The sequence below is a fragment of the Phodopus roborovskii genome, unplaced genomic scaffold (assembly GCF_943737965.1).
Source record: "Phodopus roborovskii unplaced genomic scaffold, PHOROB, whole genome shotgun sequence".
Classification (NCBI taxonomy): domain Eukaryota; kingdom Metazoa; phylum Chordata; class Mammalia; order Rodentia; family Cricetidae; genus Phodopus; species Phodopus roborovskii.
In genome coordinates, this window is record NW_026126443.1 from 7,161,161 (window position 1) to 7,178,185 (window position 17,025).

Sequence of the window (17,025 nt, forward strand, 5' to 3'; positions counted from 1 at the left end):
TCCTTGAATGAACATTCCAGTGATCAGCAGGGATCTGTATGAGAGCACTTGGGTTGCTTTACTTTTTGTTTTGCATTTCTGAAACAGGGTCTTTCAATGCAATCCAAGTTGGCTTCAAACTTGAAATCCACCTGCCTCAGCAACTTCCTGGAGTTGCTGGGAATAGAGACAGGCCTGGATTATGCCACTTGGACTTTTTATATTTTTGAGCTTTCACTTGATCAATTAAAACATCACTAGCCAATGGGAGTCCTTTGTAGTGGAAGGAAACATGCCGATGATGCAGTTTGGCCAAAAGATCCTCCTGTTGCGGGTGGGTGGAGAAAGGAGTACCCACTGCCATCTTGTTTGTCCTGCAGTCTATTCATCTTTGCATCCCTTCCCGTCCCTTGCCTCCCACCCTTCCTGTCTTCCTCATCTTTCTTTTGCCTCCAATCTTGGAAAGCTTTCCAGTATTTGCCACTCACGCCCAAAGCAGCATGTGCCATCTACTATCCTGCCTCGGTGTCCCTCAGATGCCAGGGTGGAGGCATCTGTAAGGTGGCTTACATTTCCCCAGCAGCACTACCTTTAGGCAGCAGTATGCCTGTGATGTGCCTCTGTCTGTTCAAATCTCATGGAAGATGCAACAGCTGCAGTGCTCTGTTTCTTCCTTCCATTGCTATTTAAGAGATGGTAGCTGGCTGGGCCAACCACCTGTAAGCCAGGCAAAAGCAGCGCAGCAGTATTTAGGCAGGAATTCTTGGCCCTCAGCTTCCTGCCTGGTGTTTTGCCTCAGTCACCTGGCTTCTGGTCCCCCAGCCCATGTGTTTCAGTAGCTGTGTGCCCCATCCCAGCTTGGGTGGAGGCCATCAGTGGAGCTGGTGCCCAGAGAACATCAACGCTGAGTCCTTGCTGGCTGCAGTGAATCGTCACTGGCTGCAGTCATTTCCCATATTGCTGCCTGGTGGGATCAGTGCTTTGATGGCTGACAAGCTCAATGACTTTCCCGGTCTGAGCTTAGACTTAGGAAGAGAGAGACATTCTGCGCAGAGGCCAGGAACACTTGACAAAGAGCTCCCGGCACCCAGTTGTCTCATCATCAGCACTGTAGGCAGCACCAGCATCACATGGCCTCCTGTTTTGTAGATGTGAAGCTCAAAGCTGAGGATGACTATGGGGGGTTTTGCTTGTCTGTATCCCTTTTGCTTTTTAACCCAGTGTATTTATTGGAGCTCTGCTTCATTTCACAAAGGATTTAAAGTAGCTCAGAGTCATTCCCGCAGAGTTGTTGCACCAAAAACAAATGAAGGCTAATGTGCAAGGCAGTGGGGCCGATATAGAAAGTGTAACTGACAATAGGAATGGTTTCAGCAGCAGTTGGAGATGCCTCGAATGTACACAATCCCCATCTTTCATTATTCATGCCTGCACATTTGGCCTTGGCATCTTTGCTTATCATGAGGGAAAGAAACAATCATTTGGATTTGTGATGTTTATTAAATAATTTCCCACTATCTAGACAACTGGAGTCTAGAAAGAATCTCTACAGTGAACAAACAGGGATGTTACAATGTATAGTGGGTCCATCATACATACAGTGCATGTTGAATGCCCCATAATATGAAATGCCGGAGACCCTAAGTGTTTCAGAGTTCTGAAATATGCAGACTTTGGAATATTTGCATTGAATGTCATTTAAATATCCTTTACCCAATCACGTAGGTGCTGACAAAGTTTTGGATTTGAATCAGTCTTTTCCATGGGGCCGTAGAGAGCTAAAGTAACTTAGCGAGGGTTACTCATCCAGCAGTCATGGAATCGGTCCCAGTCTTTTGTTATGTCTCATGCCATTCCCGGTCATTGGTGGTATTGTCTCTTCTGTTTGCTTAGGGTGAGAGTTTCCTGGATGTGTGAATATTGTGAATATGGTCCCAATATGTGCAGCTAAGGATCAGTAGTGACACCAAGAGCTGTGACTGTCATTAGTGAGTGTTTACTCAGCCATGGGCACCATGCCGAATGCTTTACAGTAAGCTCACCAAACCCAGCATGGTCCATATGACTGTTAGCCTTGATGACAACCAACAAAAACAGGTTCAAAAAAACCTGAGTAACTTCCCTACGGTCCAAGGACTCTTGGGTAACAGGCTGGAATTGGAGCCCAGGTGTATGTGACCCACAGCACTTGCTTTGAATCCCAGGCACCAATACTCTCTTACCCTTGGGAAGCTGGTGTCACCTGTTCAGTGTTCTATAGACTGTGAAAGTTAGGTCTAAGGATAGAACTCTTTGTAGGGCTAGAGGTCAAAGGTGGGGGACCCCAATCCACAGGCAGCAGAGGGCTCTAAGACAGCTGTACCTGCTGATTTCTGGCTCTGGTGTCCATCTCCACTTGAAGGGAGATCAGAGAGAACCTGGTCTTGGCATCTCAACATGCGGTCAGATGTCTGCCTTGCAGATCAACACTGGGCTGATCCCAGAGTAATAAGATGAGGCTTCTGCACCTGTGCACTGCCTGCTCCAGATGAATAAACATCTTTGGTCTCTAGGGTCCACAGCATGAGATGTTTCTGAGGCCTCAGTTAATTAAAAACCTTGGGATGAAAGGCAAGAAAAACAACTTCTGAACTGGCCCTAAGACAGACCTGCTACTGGCAAGGATAGCTGCCATCTCTTTTTGTTGGGACACAGTGATGCATTTAAGTAGGGGGAGGAGGGGAGAGGAATCCAACCATGGAAGTCAGAATGAGAACTAATCAAGGATGTGTCCTGGCCATGGCAAAGGGAACATACTACTGATTCATAGGTTCAGCAAACACTCATTGTTTGCTTGTTACCTGCTGCACTCTGTGTGGCTGTTTGTGGGTGATGAATTATAAAAAAAAAAAAAAAAAACCATACTTGGCCTCCTCAAGATAAACACAAGCAGAGAATATCCAAGACAGTGAGTGATGGGTGTCTAGGAGCCCTGCTTACATTCTGGAAAGAGATAAGTCATGGACAAAGGTGGATTTCTGACTGAGCCATGGTAGCATTTCACAGGGAAGACTTAGGTGGGCTACATTGAGATACATGGCTACCAACTCAGTGGCTTTAGATAGGTATAGAGGCTAGTTATAGAGGCTAGAATTATCAGCAGGGTTGTGAATCATGTAAAACATCAAGAACACCATCCTTGATGGGATTAAGAGGGTACAACTCAGTGATAGGTCACTTTCCTACCCTGTGTGAAGCTCTAGCTTTGATTCATATCATGTCCTAGTTCCTTGGTGTTCTTTGGTATCCTTAGCTTATAGTGGCATTCATCCAACTTCTGCTTCCTTCTTCTCAGGGCCTCATTCCCAGTGTTTCTTTCTGTGACTTCTCATGTAAAAACACCAGGCATTGAATTTTAAGCCAGTCCTAACCTAATGTGACCTCTCTCATCTTAATTACATCCAAAACCTCTATTCCAATAGTTATATTCTGGGGTTCCAAGTGGACCTAAACTTGGGGAACACTATCAACCCCTACTTGAGCTGGTAATTCATTAATAAACCATAGTACCCACTGAAAGCAAGACCTATTGGCAGCATGGCTTCAGACTATTCCTAAAGAGAAAAGGAAGCCTTAAAGAAAATGTGTTCTGGAGGATCTAAAGGTAGATGCAGAAGTTTGACCTTTATTTAATAGACAGGAAAAATCTTTTTAAATCAGATTCAGTTAGACACCTGTTAAATTAGAATTTAGCCAAGGTTGAACGAAGGGATCATTAGACCTATCTCTTTAAGAGCTATGGATTTAGATCTGCCAACATCTGGTGAGACTTGGAGGTTTAACTTGGAAGTTTGTTTCATGAACTCCTTTGATAGGACTTTGGGTGAGTTTTCATTTGAGCAATGGATTTGTAGCATACCTACTGGTGTTTTAAGAAATAGGGCAGCTCAGCCATGATGAACTAGACAACATTTGTTGTCCGAGGGAAGTTGAGCTTTAGCAGGAAGAGACCTACTAAACATGTGAATGAAGCTTCATGATTGCATGGCTGTGAGAATACAACCATTGGAAGCATGGTGCCTGTACACAGCTTGGCCAACTGTGCCTTGTACCTTTATAGCAAGCCTGAAAATTTGGGCACAGATTGAATTGTAGGGCTGAAAGCCTTTTGACAAGTCTCTACGTTGTGATTTTGTAGCTGTGTGATCAGTGGTTGCTCCTCAGTTGGCATGTTAATTTCAAGGTTCTGTGTGTTGTTTTAGTAACTAAAGGCTGCCTGAAGCTCTAAGCCTTGAAGGTGGGCATCCGGAATGGAAGCCATCTCCCCTAACCTTGGTTTTAGGAGAAAAAATCAATCAGACTGAGAGTGTTATTTAGATTTAGTGAAATTATGTTCCCTCCCATCTGTATCCTTACCTGATAGAGGTATTAACTGTTCCCAGCTCTGTCTAGAAAATGGCTAATGTCAAAACCCAATAGCTCTTTATAGCTTGTGCTTATATATCTATTTGTGGTTTTATATTAGAATGCTTTGAAAAATAATGATGTCCTTTTCTTTTCATTCTCCCCTTGCTATTCTTCCAACTTCTCACATTCCCCCTTCTTCTCCTCCTCCTCTTCATCCCCCGAAACCCCGAAACAGAGTCATATAGAGACCGACCTGACCTGAAACTTAGTACCTTGCCCAGGCTAGCCCCAAACTCTCTTGCCTCCTTCTACCAGATGTGCTGACACGGGACTAGTGTTGCTTTCTTAATGGTTTTCTCTGCTCTCTGGCCTTTGTCACTCGGTCGCTCACCAAAGAGTAGTGAGTGGGTCTTTGGGCTCAATTTTCTGGGTTGATGGCTTTGCACACAAAGTTTGTGGTGTAAAGGAATTCCAGAGATTTTGCTGCTTTTCTTTAAGATTTGGGGTATTCTCGGAAGGGAACTCAAGAGTGTTGCAGAGCTCTTTCCAGAAGAGCTCTTACGTGGTGACTCTGGGCTCCACAGTCTTGAAATTTCTTGCTGAAAAGTGACCCTCAGCAAGAAATGACCCCTTGTTTGCATTTCTGCAGCTTTTCTACTGAACTGCTTGGCAGCATACTCAGCTCTGCTCTTGCTACAGCTAAGGTCACAGGTGTTTCGGATATTTTCACTCCAGTTCCAGGTCTCACTGAAGCAGTGAGTGCCAGTTGAGTAGGAGGAGATGAGGTTGACCATCCATCTGTGGTAAACTGGTGGCATCACCATATTTTTTTGCCACCTTCACTGGGAGCTGGCTGGGTCATGATGGATACAATTAAGGCCATTTCTTATCCAGGGTAATTTTGAGAAGTGTGAGGTCAAGAAAGACCCATGAGTTCTCATAGAAATAGAACTCTATAGCCAAGGCAGGATCCAATCCATATCTGGAACATTCCAGCCTAGCTTGCCAGGTCATGATAATATACATTTATATAAGTAAGGGATTTTGTCCATTTTAACTTGTATCTTAGTTTGGAGGTGGGAAGTCTTTTATTTCATTTTTTTTTTTAATTTTTAAAATTTCATTTAGTTATTTATTGGGGGGGATTGTGTAAACCTTCAAGTAATAATACTAATATTAACTGATATTTCCATATACAACACTGTAACACCAAATAGAGCCTGTTGCACAGCAAGCTTTTAATCAATTGTAAAGTTATTTATGAGTTATTATCACTACTGGCATTTGAACTCCAGGGCATGTCTTTGAATGCTTAGACCTTTGGGTAAAATTCTTAATGGCGCATCATGAAATTAGGAAGTGTAAAGAAAGCTAATCAAGGTGGTAGGGGGAATTGAAAGGGAGATCCGTAAGAAGGGGGTTTGGGAGAACCAATCATTGACTGTGGGAAACGGACTGTCGAGTGACTGAATGCTGCCCTCGTGGCGTTTGTGGCGTTTGAGGCATTGTTACATGGAAAAGTGTGCCCAGCTGTTCCTCATCGCCAAGGAGGTTGACAGATCTAGGGCAGATGGGCCAGGCTGGAGCCAAAGAATAGAAGAGGAAGCAGTAAAGATGACAAGATAAATCAGGGACAAGTATAGCGGGAACAGGAGGGCTGCAGCCTCAAGGGAGTGCCAAAAATGTTCATGGCAGCCCTTTCCGCGAGTTCAACCTCAGTGTGCCTGTTGGTCCCTGTTGCGGCTGTTACCCCTCTTCCCCTAGGCAGCAGTTAGGCTCTACCGTATGTAGAGCCACAGAAGTTCATGCCTGGTGTTACTGAATGTCCTTCCAGCCTCACAAAGGGTGCACCACCCTGCTGCGATTTGGGGCTATCAGTGGAAGGAGTGCTAGAAGAATCTGGTGGGTGAAGCCTGTTGAAGCTGCTAAGCATAATACAATCCATGGGTCAGTGCCCCCACAACAAAGAATGGTCTAGCTCCCAGATGTCAGCCATTCTTCTCTTAAGAAATCCAGGAGTAAAGGGGGGGCCTTACACTCTCTGAGGAGCAATTGGGGGGGTGGAGCGGGAGGAGAGGTGGGAGGGCAAACTGGGATTGGAATGTAAAAAATAAATTAATTTTAAAAAAAGAAGACTCAAGAAATCCAGGAGTAAGGGGGTAGGGGAGTAGAAGATGCTAACATGGACTTCTTCAGGGTAACTAGTTTATGCCAAGACATCCCCCCCCCCGTCCGTTTACACCAAACTGTGGAACTGAATGGCTTAGAAGACTGTTAAACATTTGCTATTCTAAGAAAATGTGTGGATTACTTTATAATCATGTGTTTCTTAGCTGTCTGCTATACTTCAGTTTAAAAATATTTATGTTTCTAAATAAGCAAGTGACTCTTTGTATAGAGAAAATAACATATGCATTAGATCTCTGGGGGAGTATGTTACAGACACCACCCTTCACGCTTTCTCTGCCCAGCATTTTGCTGGCCGATGAGGTGCTACATTCAAGGGCTCCAAGGCAGTGAGTGCCCCACAGTTCGAATGCTGTGGTTGAGATGAAGACATGGTGTTGGGTGGGGGGAAACTCCCTGGGGTCTGATTGCAGCCAGTCACGAAAGGGAAGCTGGAGGAGGCAGTAGCATCCACGTGCAAAAGACTAACATCGCTACTCGGTGTCTCTGGAAATCATGCTTTTCTGACTTAATAATACATTGCTGTGTCTAAATAATATAAGTATATGTTGTGTGCATCCATTTGTAAACTTCCAGAGTCTTCTGAAATCCAGACTCAGCATGAAAACACATGCTATATTTGATTCTTGCATATATAGCACAGATTTTAATTTTATCCCAGTTATGGATATCTGGCACGTGTGCCAATACTCTGGGCAGACTGGTGTGAAATTTAATTTGAGCAGTTAAACACAAGGGTGAGAGAGTGCAAAATACACAAGCGCATGCATTTCCAGCCCTACAACAGTTGGCGCGTGAGTGGGAGAGGCACCCAAGTCCGCTCGCTCTTCCCTGCTTTCGGTTTTCTTCCTCCTGTGGCAGTCAGATCACAGAGTTCCCTAGAGTGGCACACATCTTCAGTGGTTTGGGGGGGGGCCCACCTCTCCACCATGCTGCCCATAGTCATTTCACTTGTAAGCTAAGTGTACTGTTTGGTTGGTTTCTAGATTTACTGTTCTATTTGAGATCCCCTGGCTGTTCTATTTCAGAAGGGCATCTTTGAGAATGCTTCTGGAGGGGAGCGGTCAGGAGTGGGGGTAAAGGGGATGGGCATGTATAGAAGCAGCAGTGAGGCCAACCTGGGTTCATGGCTCAGCTCTGTCCATTGCAATGTGTCAGTGAACTTTGGGACATTTTTCAAGCTTATCCTTCACTGGAGATGTACCTCAGTGATAGAGGGCTTGCCAAGCATGTCTGAGATCCTAGCTTTCATCCCCAGGGTATAAGTAGGGTGTCGTTCCTTATTCTGAAAACGGGAGTAACTCTAGCCATGGTGTCATCAGAAGGCGACCACAGTAGTGGTACTTAGGTTCCTGGTTAAGATACATTTCCTTCCCCTCAGAGGTACCTGGCATCCAGCCATCATCACACTTGCTGTAGGATATTATAATGATTTTTTGTCAGTGGTTATTAATATTGGTAAAGATGGCAGACACTTCTGTGCCCTACCTGTCTTCATCACCTCCATTCAGAAGTTATGTAACACCTTTCTACCTGCCCCATATGTATTTATACACCGTTCCTGGTATTAAGCACACTGAAACTTTGGTCTTCCAAGTACCCAGTTGTGCTGGAGGATTATGTGCCATGTGGGGAAGTCAGGGAGGGACAGTGTGCATGTGTGTGCTCACCGACCAAGACCCCCAGGAAGTATTGGAATTGAATGGGTCCATTTCTCAGGTCCCAAAGAAGGAACATCTGCTTTCCATCAGTAAAAACGCCCATCTCTCCATTCGATTTGTTTCCACAGAAGAGCGAGTTGTCCCCATTGAAGTGTGCCGTTCCAAACTGTCAAAATACTTGCAGGGAGTAGTTTTCCGCTGTGATAAGTGTACCTTCACCTGCTCCAGTGACGAGAGCCTCCAGCAACACATAGAAAAGCACAATGAACTGAAACCTTACAAATGCCAGCTCTGCTACTATGAGACCAAGCACACGGAGGAACTGGACACTCACCTTCGGGATGAGCATAAGGTACTTGCCCAGGACTTCCTGCCTCCCCCACCCAGCTCAGTACTCCTGTGGGGAGGGCCCTGGTGGGGAGATAGGTCAGGGTATGGGGAAAACAGGTCACTGAAGTCATACCTACCGTGTGCAAGACAGGAAGATGAATTAAAACAATTACAGTGAACCCTCATTTTCTTAGAGTAAACGAAATATAAGATCATTGTAGACCTTGTTAAAAAAATAGATGGGGTGAATAAGTCACTCATACCTCCACCATCTAAAACTTTGGGTGATCTTTTCTATACTTGCTTTCATTTGTTTTACATAATTTTATTTATACTATATAAAAAAAAAAAAACCTCATCTTGCTTTTTTGTTTTTATACTGACTAAAATTTTTCTGTCTTATTTTAAATCTGTTTAGTTATTAGCATTGGCAGATTCCCTGTAAAAGGCAGTCAATAACTCTGTTGGGCTTTGTGGGCCATATATGATTTCAGTGGCAATTGCTCAAACCCACTATGACTATAACAAGAAAGCAGCCATGGGCAGTGCATCAGTGAATTAACACAGTAGTGTTCTAATAAAACATTATCCAACAAATAATGACAGTCATTGGGCCCTTAGTTGCCAACCCCTTAACACTTAGTCATGTAAGTTCTTTCCAGGGTTTTGCTAATTACAGTGAATTTCCAAAGCTTTACTATGTATATCAGAACCATATAAGAAATTGATTTTTTTTTAATGAATTAGGAAGGACATATGATGGAGATTGTGGTGTAAATTTTCTTCCATGGCTCTCTTACTTAGTGTAGGGTTTATTTGGCTTACTGTGGCTCTAGGTGATTACTCCAGGTTCTGCATATGGTCCCAAGCACAGGAGTTATGATTAGTATTTGTTAGAGTTCAAAACATCTATTAAGTGTTTTCTCAAGACATTGATGCCGTTTCCATATTTCTCGTTCTGTAGCCTCTTCAGCAAAAACTCAACCATCCTTTCTTAGCCTTCCAGTCCCAAGATAAAATAATTTGGTCTGAGTCATCTCTTCGTAAGGGCTAGAAATTTTCTGCTGGGTCCTGAGCTTTGTCTCAGGTCCACAATTTGATGGCTTGAAGGCAGCTTCTGGTTGCCCATGACTACCCCTGAAGTAAAAGCTGAGAATGAAAGCCTAGATTACCTCAGTGGAAATTTCCATAGCCTTTAAAGCTTTTTCTGCCTTCCTGGGCATTTCTCATCCTAACTCAGGGGGAAATGTATTTCAGACCAAGCTTCTTGTAGTCATTCATGTGCGCATCATTTATGCACAGTCATCCTTTTATTATAGCATTCAAGCCTTCAGGCTGGTATCTGGGAACAGGGCAAGTCAGGAAGAGAAATTCTTCCCCAGCTATCGCAGTGACTTCTAAACTACCAGGAAATCCAGACAATGTTAGAAGCCAAATAATGGAGCCAGAGGCTTCGGAAGCAGGGCACTGAAGGCTGGTGCTCAGGAATGTGGACTTGGGTAGCAAAGTTCTCCACAAAGATGGACCAATTTTAGGACTTTTAGAACAAAGAAAGCTGAGTAGTAAATTGCTCTGTTGCTTCTTGTGTATGCATTAGGAAGCTGCTTCAGCATGAGGGGTGATTTCTGGTTTAACTATGGGGATTATTATGCCATGTTCAGAAGCCTGGTACAAGTAGATGAAGTCCTTGTTCTGAGTGTCAACTTCTACATATTGACATGCAGTCCGTGTTCCATAGACTATTTGTAAATTGAATTGTGCTTCCATATAGCAAGAACTATATGGAGCATAAAGGCAACCATGCTCTCAAAGGCCTGAGATATGAAGTCAGAAATGATATCTTATAGTTTAGTTTTTAATTATACTTTTACCATGTCATGATATGTTTTTAAATTTTGACCTTTTTTATGGTTGAGGTGTTTAAGTTCAATGAGTTCCTGCCTAAGGCTGAGGAGTTACTGCTTTGAGTATGCCCAGCGGTTTCCATCTTTGTGTCTGTTACTAAATTTATAAGATTTGTGTTAGATAACAGGTGCTTTCTTTTTCCCATTTTCTATTCTTTTTTTTCCCCCCACCTGAATGATGGACACATAGTGATGTAATTCAGTGCAATTGAAACTGGACTTTCAGGTGATGGGCACTGGTTCTGGGCACTAGGAGAGCATGGTTGTTCATCAGGGTGAGTGGTATACAAGTATCAGCATTCTTGGAGAAGGTGTGGGGCTGCCAGTGTGCTAAGGAACTTGCTGATGATTCAGATGTGAAAGTTAATGACTATAAGACAAAAACAAGGAATTAGAGGCTTGAGAGACATAGCAAGAAATGACTCATTTTAGTCACAAATCTGAGTTAGCTTTTTTGTAATTTCATCAGGATTTTGTAGCTACTAGAATACTCAGGAGCTTGTTGAATTAGTAGGATATAAGATAGGCACACACACAAAATAAATTCCTAAATGATGAAAAAAATCATTATAAAAGATTATTAATTATAGTGATTAACACCAAAAGGAATAAAATCTAATTTGGGATAAAATTAACCTAAGATCTGTAAGATCTAGTTACTGAGAGCTACAAAGTCCCACTGAGAAAAACAGATGACCCACATTATTGTAGTCCTTACCATGTTCATGAAATAGGCAACTAATTCAATAGTGATCATTTTTCCTAAATTGACCTACAAATTTAATATAATCTCTACCCACAGTTTGCCAAGTTTTTTGTTTTGTTTTTGTGTGTTGTTGTGTTCTTTGCTGGGGGATTTCAAGACAGGGTTTCTCTGTATAACATTTCCAGGCTGTTCTAGAACTTGCTTTGTAAACAAGGCTGATCTCAAACCCACAGAGATCTGCCTGCCTCTGCCGCCTGAGTGCTGGGATTAAAGGCTTGTACTACCACTATTCAGTGAGAAGGTTTTCTGTTTTGTTTTTGTTTTGTTTTTAATAGAGCTTGATCAACTGAATCTGAAATTTATGTGGTGGTACAAGTGGCATAGATTAGTTCAGTGATTCTCAACCTGTGGATTATGACCCCTTTGGAGGTTTGAATGACTTTTTCACAGGAATCACACTTCAGATATTCTGCTTATCAAAGAAATATTTATGTTTTGGTTCATAACAGTAGCAAAATTACAGTTATGGTAACAATAAAACAATTTTATGGTTGGAATTATATTAAAGGGCTGCAGCATTAGGAAGGATGAGAATTGCTGAATTAGGATAAATAGGATATTTATTAAATATAATATATTATACTATATAATATATTATATTATATATATTATATAATAAAATAAAAAGGGAAACAAAGTTGGAGGGCTCAACCCTTCTTGGTTACAAAACTTGGGTGAAGCTACAGTATTTAAGAGTATGGCACCTGCACAAAGACAGATATTCAGTTTAAGGAGCAGAAGGAAAAGTCTAAGAATAGATTGTCATGTGAATGTCGTCAATTGATTTCCACTAAGCATGTCAATACAACAGAGAAATGGTATTCTTTCAAAGTTAGTTCTGGAACAATTGGATTTGCACATACACATTTCAACCCTTTGTCTTTACATAACTCTACACAAAAATCAGTTAAAATTGATCATAATATTTGGACATTAAGGGAAAGAAGAATATAAGTTGAATGTCATCAAAATTAAATGTTTGCCCTTTAAAAGATGACATTAAGAAACAGATTTGCCAAGTATTTATGTACTAGGCCATGGAACCAGCACCTACAAAGAACTATTTCAAGAACTATTTCAATTTAACACACACAGAATAAGATTTGAGTAGACACTTTTATTAAAAAAAAGAAAGAAAAGAAACTAATGGGTAAATGAGTCCATTCAAAGACTCTTGACATAAAGCTACCACTTACAAAATAGAGATTAAAGAAACATTGTTTTCATTAGCTACCAAGGTAGTTGATACCAGGCTGTCAGTGCTAAGCTGTCAATATCAAGATGTGGCTGAGGGTGTGGAGAAAATGGAAAACTTGGGGTGCTGGTGGGAGCATAAAAATGTACTTTGGAGCAGTTTGGCAGTTTAAATGTTAGTATTGTGTTAACCTCAGGTACAGCTGTCTTAGTCAGTTTTCCACTATTGTAAAGAAACATGACTATGCTTAAAAAGAAAGTATTTAATTGGAGCTTGCTTACAATCAGAAGTTTAATCCATTATTGTCATGGCAATGCACAGGCAGACATGGTGCTGGAAAGGTGCCTGAGAGTTCTACATCTGGATTCCCAGGCAGCAGGAAGAGACAGTGGACCTGGCTTGGGTCCTTAAATCCTCAAAGCGCACCCACGGGGATGTACTTCCTCTAATAAAGCCACACCTACTCCAATAAGGTGATACCTCCTTATCCCTGTCAAGTAGCATCATTACTAATGACCAAATACTCAAGTCTATTAGCCTATAGGAGCCATTCCTATTCAAACCACCACACTGGCTTAAAGTATGTGGCTAAATGGTTGGGAGCCTAACCCTTAATGGCTAAGCTATCTCTCCATCCCTAGCTGGATAAATGGAATACAGACTGTCTATCCAGTGAATGGAAAACTACTCATGAGTAAGGAATGAATTACTAATATTTAATAGCATGGATGGATCTCAGATTTTATTAGTGGACAAAAGCCAGACTTCTGTTTTATGTGAGTTTCTAGAAAATGTGTAATTGTAGCAACAGGAAGTAGCTCAGAAGTTGCCTGGGGCTGGCTGAATCTTAAAAGGACTGTTTGATTATAAAGGATATGAGGAATCATCTTAAGAGGTGAAGAGATTCCTAAACTGACGTGGATTAGGGTTGTACAAATGAGTAAATCTACTTTACAAAAAAATGAATTGTTCATGTAAAATAAATTAGATGGTCAGTGAATTATACTCCAATCCCCAGACTCTAGCACACAGTGAGTCTTCAGTATTGCAAAGTTTCTGTGGTATTCCTTATCAAATTGATTGTTGGACCAGTAGTGCCAGATTAATGCATAAGCTCTCAACAATAAAATGTAAGTTGGAGGTTGCTGCTCCATTTTCAATAGGACACTATTAAGTGTATGTCTTTTTATATTATGTTACAAATCATTTTAGGGCGTGTTGTATGGAGGAGAAAATCTAAAAGAAACTATAAAGCATTGTAGGATGTGTTTTCCCATCAAAGGATTTTATTGAACAGAGCTAGGCTTCCCAACCTTGGGAATCTGAGTTCTCACTGCCAAGGCTATAAACCTGAGGAAGAACCCTTAAAGACACCAGTATCGTGTGTCGGATGGATAGAAAGCATCTAATAGCAGAAAGGGTCCTTGAAGTCAAATACATCATTGCATTTAAGAACCAAAATGTCAAGTGCACTTGATGTAGGCTGCCATGTTTATCCTCAGAAGCCAGAGTGCAGGGGAGAAGGGGTAACAATCAGGACCCTCATTTTAGAGGTGCCAAACAGAATCCTGTCCTTCTAGACCTTTCTCTGTCAGTGAGCAAGGAATCACGTGTAATCTCCTGGGATGGAAAGTAAATAGTGCAGCTGTTTCATTTAATTCACCCTATCTTTTTCTCATCTCACTAGATCCTCTGAAAGGCTGGATTTTATTCTGTCAATTTCTCCTCCTTCTCCCCTCCCCCTATACATACAACAACAAAATATTAGTCAGTGACACTACTTCCCCACACTTCCCATGAACCTTTAAGTCTTGCTTTAAAAAAAAAAAAGCTTACACTTCCCACATTAGAAAAACAGCACTTTTTTTTTTTAAAAGAAAAGTTTATGTATATACAGTACTTTGTTAATGCTCCTTAATGATTCTGAAGTCTGTTTTCTACTTAAAGGAACATTAAAATATATTACTTCCAACCTTGTTTTCTCATAAAATTATCATGTTCAGTATATTACATTTTAACAAGTCTATTCAGGCATTACACATTTACTAATTGAATTTACTTTGAAGTGGTTTTAATTTTTCTATCCAAATGGAGCCTCAAGCAACTGAATGCTAAGAAATGTGTATCTTTGAGTCTGTGTGTATGTGTGTGTGTGTGTGTGTGTCTGTGCGTGCACACACACCAATTTTCTGGGAAAAAGCAGAACCTTCAACCCAGAAGCAAGCATCAAGCTCTGGGCTCTTAATTCAGTTTTTGGAATTCAGGGTTTAGTACACGTTTCAAAAAATTAGTCTAGGTTTAAGCTATAGTGTCGGGGGAAACCTGTTTGTGTTGATTGCTCTGAGATAGAGTCTAATAGAGTTCAGCCTCTGTTTAGAGGGTGGAGTTCACAATCATCTGGCCTGGGTGGACCATAGAGTTTCCTGGCCCATTCAAAGGGAGATAGAAGGTCACACCGAGGGAGAAGAGGGGCTGTGGAGTTAAGTGGCCTTTTGTTGCTCTGTGGATCTCTCAGATTTACTCCCTAATACTTATCCATGAGTTTTATTTTTTAATAAAACACTGGAAGGAATCTCAATACTATAAATCTTCCATCATTCCAAACCCTCAGACATTCCTTTAGACACTTATATTGCATTTAATTTCTAAACTAACTAGCAATGAATTGCCATGGCTTCTGAAGACTTCCACAGGCTCTAAACCTCTCTGGAACCTTGCTTCACCTCAAGATTGCTCTCCCTCCTGTTGCCTTTGTTGATGTGTCAGCTGGTCATTTGTCTCTTTCACCGGCTTAAAAAGACAGAAACCAGAATCGACAAGTAAGAAATGTGACTGTTTTCCAGAGGTATATGCCTCCCAAGAGTCTTGGACAATATTTATCAAGTCAACATTAGACAAAGACACTATTTACCCATAACCTTTGAAAGTATCCACTGTCTTCCCTAGTCAAAACCAACTTGCTTCTCTTCAGATACATTCCTGTATGTCCTTCCATAATTTAACAGTCTACCTCTCCTGCTATAGATACTCAGCTAAATGAAACTGTGCAATCAATTTTCAAACATGAAATCTGAAGAAAGCTATTTGTTCAACTTATCAAAAGTGGTGGCCTTGCCAGCATCTTTTGCCTTTTTGTGTTTTGGGTCCAGAAGATTGGCAACAGCTCAACTGGCCAGATAGAGCCTATTGATGCTGCTCGTCTCCTGGCTTTATTTAGAACTGGTGTCTGGAATTATTGTATACTAAGGTTTCCAAATAAGTAGACTTCATCTGGACTTTGGTCAAGTAAGGAAAGTGGCTCTGGCCTTTGTCTTCTGTGCTCCATTCTATTCTAGCTATTTCATGATCCTCTGTTTGTACTGTTCTTAACAAGACTTTTATATTGAAGAAAACATCTCTAGGCATGCCACTTGCCCATCAGTTTGCAACACAACATTGTTATCAATACTTTTGGATTAGCCAGCATTTTTTTCTGCATCCTGTAAGTGCTTTTGTATTTGTTGTAGTAGAAAAAGCCTGAGCTGTGGCTCCTGAAGAAAACATGACTATAGCATGTGATTTCTGTTGTGTTTGCATCTTCTGATATGGAAGATGACCGTAACATTTGGCACAGAGCAATCTAAGGTTAAAGGGATGTGTGTAAAACTATTGTATACTCTTATAGTATATAACAGATATTTACTAATTATTTTTAAAAATCTCTTAGAAAGTGTCCAATTTTTTCTGATACGAGCAAGCAAATTTATGGGAATTCTTTATACATTGTGCTCTCACGGGTTTTCTTATCACCAATAAATTTAAATAACACTCATGGCATGTGAATTACATGCCTGACCTAACAGTCTGCACTGGGCATACACAGCAGAGTAAGAAGTATTTAAGACTCTAGACCATCTCTAAGCAGACAGGACACACAAGCTTAAACCAAGAGACAAGATCAAGCATGCTTATTGATTTGATAGAAGCAACCATAGAGCACAGATCATAGCCGGTCTCCTAAGAAGGTTCAGACTGCCCTGCTGCTTTACTTGGCTTTATTTTTTTTTCTTCCAACTTAATTGAGGTATAGTTGATAGTGTGTATTGTTGAAGTTCACAGTGTGGTGCTATGGACCACCACCACCACCCCCAGAGGGAAAGAGCACCTTTGTGCCATGTTGGTAAGAATGTCAATTGGTCCAACTATTGTGCAAAATGGTTAGGAGGTTCCTCAAGAAGATAAGAACTGAGTCAGACATGGTCACTCAGGCCTATAAAGTCAGCTATTCCAGATGTTGGAACAGAATGTCTGAATGCTCAAGGCTTGCCTCAGCTTCGGAGTAAATTCAAGGTCAGTCTGGGCAGCTTACTATGATAGTGAGACCCTGTCTCATATATAAGAAAGCAGAAAACAGTTAAGAGTACTGGAGATATAGCTTAGTGTGCGATTTGCCAGGCATAATGAATGAAGTGCCTTGGACCATTGTATGATCCAACTGTTCCTCTTCTGAATATGGAAAGTGAAAAACATCTAGTAGTCCCTCAACCCTGTGCTCCTATTGCCATTATAATGTTTCCATGGAAACCACATAAGTATCTACTGGTGTGTGAATAAATGAAAAAAAAAATTGTGGCATGT

At 41.4% G+C, this 17,025-nt stretch overlaps 1 protein-coding gene across 1 annotated transcript in view; it reads left to right on the forward strand.

Moving 5' to 3' along the window:
- Positions 1-17,025, forward strand: part of Znf462 (zinc finger protein 462) — a 132,398-nt gene that overhangs the window by 101,199 nt on the left and 14,174 nt on the right. Inside the window, 1 exon segment of the mRNA XM_051187820.1 lies at positions 8,342-8,565. Coding sequence (XP_051043777.1) covers positions 8,342-8,565 — 224 coding nt within the window.